The sequence below is a fragment of the Chroicocephalus ridibundus genome, chromosome 8, assembly GCF_963924245.1.
Source record: "Chroicocephalus ridibundus chromosome 8, bChrRid1.1, whole genome shotgun sequence".
In the NCBI taxonomy this organism is placed as follows: domain Eukaryota; kingdom Metazoa; phylum Chordata; class Aves; order Charadriiformes; family Laridae; genus Chroicocephalus; species Chroicocephalus ridibundus.
This window is the reverse complement of record NC_086291.1, coordinates 46,948,191-46,954,190: the sequence shown is the minus strand read 5'-3', so window position 1 is coordinate 46,954,190 and position 6,000 is coordinate 46,948,191. Positions and strand designations below refer to the sequence as shown.

The 6,000-nt window shown below is 34.1% G+C and overlaps 1 protein-coding gene across 1 annotated transcript in view; it reads right to left on the bottom strand.

The window, feature by feature from the left end:
- The window catches only part of GSPT1 (G1 to S phase transition 1), a 28,616-nt gene continuing 22,616 nt past the window's right edge, over nt 1–6,000 (bottom strand). The window contains exons 12-15 of the mRNA XM_063343806.1: nt 5,612–5,785; nt 5,072–5,161; nt 4,560–4,728; nt 1–3,824 (exon numbers count right to left, since the gene is read on the bottom strand). Of these exons, the coding sequence (XP_063199876.1) occupies nt 3,772–3,824; nt 4,560–4,728; nt 5,072–5,161; nt 5,612–5,785 (486 nt within the window). The 3' untranslated portion in view covers nt 1–3,771. The remainder of the gene's footprint in view (nt 3,825–4,559; nt 4,729–5,071; nt 5,162–5,611; nt 5,786–6,000) is intronic.

Sequence of the window (6,000 nt, the reverse complement as noted above, 5' to 3'; positions counted from 1 at the left end):
TATCAGTTCAGGAAGAAAACAGTCTTGTCTGGAGTACATTTCATCTGCTTTAACATCATCATTTAAACAGTCTGCATTAAGAACCAAAAAGCCAGAGTAATACAGAATCAAATACTTGGGACATTGAAACAATCTTTTTTTTGTTCTTAGGTAATATTCAGTAATAAACACTTATAAAAACACATTTCTCATAATTAACATAGTTTTTAACATATGGACCGGTGCCAGAAGTAGTCTCAAACAGAGGTTTTTCACTGAGCAATTTTCGCTGGGCTTTTATGCCACTGAAAAAAAACATCTGCAGAGGGGCATAAAATTCATAATCAGCAAATATCCCCATGGATAAACCTCCTTAAAGCAGCCATTTTTCTTACAACACTATTACATCATCATCAATAGCTTGTTATTCAAGAAGACAATTTAGTACCAGAATAAGTGTCTCAGGAAACTGGTGCCATCAAGTTTATGCATCAGTTCCTGATTGTCTGCAAAGATGACCAAGGTATCTGGAATGGTTTCAAGTCGGTAGTTGATGGCAACTTAGTCAACTGATTGGTGTACCCATTCCTCCATTGAGTGTGCTTTACTTCTTGTAACTTGCAGAAACAATTATTTTCCTGTTGCAAAATAATTAGTACTGCTGCACATTCAGATTTTTTTTTTTTTTACATTTAATTATTGTTACATATACCAAAGGCTTTCTGTTCAAGGACATACAAGGTCTTAATTTATAGAATTATAATTTATGTTTTTATAAGTTACATCACGGCTATACGCTTAAGCCATATCTACACTACAAACTTTGGCCAACACTCGGGGAGAAAGTGATCCTCATTGGTACCGCGCTGCACGTACAGACTACTGTAAGTGCCGTTATACTGGAGGGGGGAAAACCCCCAAATCCCTCCTTTCTGCAGAAACATGCTCACAGTTTTGCTGGTATGAGTTACATCCACACCAGGACCCAGGAATACTCTGCCAGTATCACATGCTAGCACAGTTCCACTGACAGAGCTCCTAGGGTTCCTGTAGCTTCAATCCAAGTTCTGTTTCCTTTTTTTTTTTCTTTTTCTCTTTTCCTTCCTTTCAACTGTTGTGGTTGCACAGCTCCTTTATTTTTTTTCCATCTTCAAAGCAGCATACCACATGTTTTCACAAAAGGAAGTATTCAAAATGGTCAATTTAAAAAAGTTTATTACATCAGTGAATCAGCAATAGTTCTTATTTCAAACAAAGCCACATTATCTTTTTTCTTCTTTCATCTAGATTTAGCTGTACTCAATAGTAGTAAAAATGGGACTATAAAATGTAGAATGGAGATGAAATGAAAAAGTTGAGATACTCTTCAAGTATAATGTACTTTCAGCACTTCTACCCAAAATGCAGCCAATTTGTGTAGATTTATGCCTTACATTTTCAAATCAATATGTCTGCTGTAGAATGGAAATATTTTATACACCAATAAAAACAGTGCAGGCAACTCCTACAGGTTAGCAATATCTTTAGTTGTATAATGCAGATTCTGTTAATGAACTTTAAATAATTTAGCCTCCCTTTACAGACAAGGTGACGTTAACTGGATTTATGGCAATGGTAATCAAATACACTAGATGGGATGAGTAATGGAAATGCTAAGACTGGTATTTCAACCCACCAGACGATTTTTCAGTTTAATAATACATACTCAGTCCAGCCTCAAAATAATGAAGTTTTAGAATCCTTCATTAAGTTTTCTTGAAAGTGGAAAAATTCTACTGGAGCATTATGTAGTCTTGAGATGCATTTCAATGCTTTAAAAAACATTTTAAAAGTTTAACAATTTAGGATTCTAAATGTAAGTATTCTCCAATAATGGTCTTTGCAAATTTCAAATCCATGAGCTTACTTCAAGAAAGCAGTCAGATATGTGGAGATCTTAAGTCAATCCAGAACATGAACAAGACAGTAAGCTTCCTTGGCTTTTAATTTCTTCATTAGTTTAAGATCCAAGGAACTGTGGGGTTTGTTTACTTGGTAGGAAAAAAAAAAAAGTTATTTTTAAACTCTGATTTACCAAAAAAATAAAAGCCCAGAGATTTGCAGACATAATAAAATTTATTTAAATTCCATGCATTATGGTAGCTACAAGTGTAGTCATATGAAACTGAAGGACAATAACTTCTTCTGTCCATACAATGTAGCTGTAAGTGAAATGAATGGGAGTTCCACAGTTACAAAGAAACAAACAAAACAAAAAAAAAACCCAGAAAAGGTAAATCTGTTTCAGTTTTGAGTTATCTGTGAATTCAGATACAGTCACTAGACTGTAAACTTTTGGGGGAGGAGATGGGCTCGCCACAATTGTACAACTGAAAATGTTTAGCTTAAGACATTCTGAAGAAGCTCTGAAGATACCCTTTAATACTTACTACTAATACTCTGGGAAATGAAAAAAAATAAATCCATTAGCCTTCATCCTAATTGTTAGAATCAGGATAGCAACTGTAGACAGTCCATTTTCAAAGTGCAGCTAAATAGGGTTTTATTATGCAGCTCCTTCAAGTTGTACTGAGTAAGCTTTATTTTGAACCAGTTTTCTTTAATTTCTCAAGAAAAACTTCACTGGTCCTCATAAGCTTACATTGCTTTTTGATATGCAAAAATTTACAGACTGTGCTTGATTCTGACCCTCCCATATTTCAGTATGTGCAAACTCTTAGGGATTTAAATAAGTCTTTCTCCCTCTCAGTTCAGACTGATCTTTAAAACAGCAAGGATTATCCAGCCCTCTAAATTAAAGACAGGGTGAACTGAGTAACTTATATAACTGGCACTTTTTAATTGGCCCAGTTCTCCCACAAAATGCAGCTCTTATAAATACTAATAGGCACTATTGCCACAAATTCTCTTATTTTTGCAAGTTTCACTGATTTACTGGTTGTTAGCATTTTCTGCAGTTAAGAATTTAATAATGCTGAATTTTTATAAAGACACAATATGTAGTTCTAGCCTTCAAAATTGACTTACTGTGTGTCTAGTAATGAAGTTAAGTCAACCTAAATTTGCTGAAGATATTAACAAATGTAAAGCTAATGAAGGTGCCGCATTCGCATGAATGTTTTTTAATTTTAAGAATGCATTCAACAAAGGGAAGGGGCAAACCTAATTATTTTAATACAAACTTGATTGAGTGCCCAATTGCCTCATTTAAAACTGTGTGTGTGGGGAGGCTGAGAAGTTTAGAAAAGTCCAAGTAACCAAATACCTAGGTTACCGGAAAGTTAAAAAGCTAATGCAACTGTGTTACATCTGGATAAAAAACATTATTCAAAAGCAATTCAAATACCGAAAAAGATTTCAAATTGAATAGTTTATTAACATGGTAGTCATCTTTGTAACATGTGCACACACACTCGCACACTCTGAATGATCTGCCTGGAAAAAAGAGGTCTTAATATATATGCTGGGGGAAATTAAACATTAAAAATCCTTTAGATTTTCATAATTATAGGCAATTATGTCCACATCACTTACAAAGCTATTGCCGAATCTTTCCAAGGAAGCAGAATTTGGGAGAAAAAAAAAATTCTTTTTGGGAAAATTCAACAGTGGCATAGCAGAGCTCTCAATATGAGAAAGCTGACATGATGTGGACCTTTGCTGTGAAATTTGTCTTTGCAAAATATGGGGAGAAGTTTATCAATGGGCAGAAAATAAGAAGGCGGTGTGAAGTAGGCTTTTGCAGAGTCGATTTTCCTCACAGTATTGTGCGGGGGTCATTGAGAAAAATGCTTAGTCCTTCTCTGGAACCAGTTTCAGAACTTTTCCAATTGCAATGGTCTTACCTAAACCAAGGATACAAACAGTGGAGTTACATGTATTGTTAAAAGAACTTGTAAGTCTCTAAGAACATGAAAACTTCCCCCAAAAATACAGCTCTCCAGAGTATTAGAAGTGATACAGAGAATAAATTGTGGTACTGTAGAATGAAATCACGAGTGTATTTTAAAAGCACAATACAAAAAAAATCTTAAAAATAGTAAAACTGCTATTCTCACAGTAAAGAATACGATGTGGGTTGTGGAAAGCCTGCTCTATATTCATCTAAGGAGAAGGCAAGGCAGAATCCTTCTACCAGATCTGTTTACTGCTTTCAAAGATAATTTATTTTAAATACATCCCACAAATCTATGAGTTTTACCAGGGTGAGCATGAGTTAAAGCCCAACATACAACCCCACCTTATCTTTCCTAACTTTAAATAGAGAAACTATGGTATTCATATTGTAGGTGGACATTCCAGGATATATTAAGAAAACAGTGCAGGCAATTTTTCAATTCAACCTTTTGTTTCACAGCGTACATTTCTGTACATTATTCCTCTAAAATAAAACGCTTTTTGTTACTAGCAAGAACTCTGCACAATGACAACAATTTGCTTAGATTCACTTTTCCATTGTTACCCAGATAGTGACTTCCACCACATATCAGCGTTTTAATACCTCATTGCCATGCATGATGTCCTATTTCAAATAACTGCATTTTTGCAGCAGTTAGTAACCATTGATCAAGCAGTCTTACCCTCGTCTCTTAAGGTAAAGCGACCCATCTGAGGGAAATCTTTGAATGTCTCAAGGCAGATAGTTCCTGCTGTCCTTAAACGGGCAATGCATACTTGATCTTGTTTCACAAAACGGGGCCTTGTCTTACTTTTGTCTCCTGTTTTTTTGTCTACCAAGCAGATTAAGGCCTGTATAAGAAAAAAAATTAATAGCTGTGAATGCAAAAATAAGGGTTACTTTTTCTTTACAAACAAAACTGAAGTGGTCTAAGAAAGAAAACACTTTGAAATATATTAAAAAAATATTCTAAGATTTACTGCGTAAGAGTCAATCATGACTTACCACACTTTTTAGAAGGCTTATGCTAACAGCTACAGTCATTTTTGGTTGTGTTATGGTACTGACCAAAGATTCCATTCAAGGCTGGAGCTTTATTGCATTAGTTGCTCTACAGATGTACATCATGACAGAACTGCTCACCCCAACAAGCGGATTGTCTATATTCACATCACAACTTAAAAGGACACTTACTGTTATCTCAACTTCTTCAATACAAGTGTGGATGTGCAGCACAGCATTATAACCTGGGCAGATAATGGATTTGTGCTCAATTATCACTATCTGTAAAACAATTAAAAGTAAGTGCATTTTTCCTTATTTCAATTATAAAAGAGCAGAGAATAACCAAATACAGAACTACATTAAAAAGTTTAGTTGAACAATACTCACATAACAAATTTTTGTGAAAGAAAAAATTTATAAGTGACTAAATTGTTTATAATATGAAAGTATAAAATTGAAGAATTGGCTTGACAAGATCTTGCTTTCATGATTATAGGTAACTAAAAACTTCATTGAAAAGTTACATTCAAAATAAACGATATTTTAAACACTCAAATTAATGATGTCAGTGTTAGGTATATATGTTATTGTCAATTTAGAGATATGACAGTGAATAAGAAATCTGAACTGAAATGTCAAACTATTGAAATTTAGATTTGGTGAAACGCAAGCAGAACATTTCAATGCTTTTTACCCATCTATACGGCAATTAAATGCTAGTTATTCTACCTGGGCATCAAATGTGCGTCCAGAATGACACAGGTTGTTGGGATCACAGAGAATAAATCCTGGAAGGATCTCTTCCTCTTCAATTCCCTTCAGTCTGATCTTTAGATTTTCACCTGGGGCTACTGAATCAGTTTCTACATCATCAGAAAGGATTCCAAGAACTTCCACATTGTGCTTAAAGAAAGTGAAAATGCGGTTTTCTATTGTGAATATTTTAGTCTGGTACAAAATTGTTTTAATACAACAGCATTTCAATAAATACTTCCATTACAGTTTAAATTCATTATATTTGGTTCTGCAAGCTTCAGAACATTTAGAATATTTGAATTATGAGTTACTAATATTTAAATCAAACATATTTTATCATGATTCTATAGTATATATTCAAT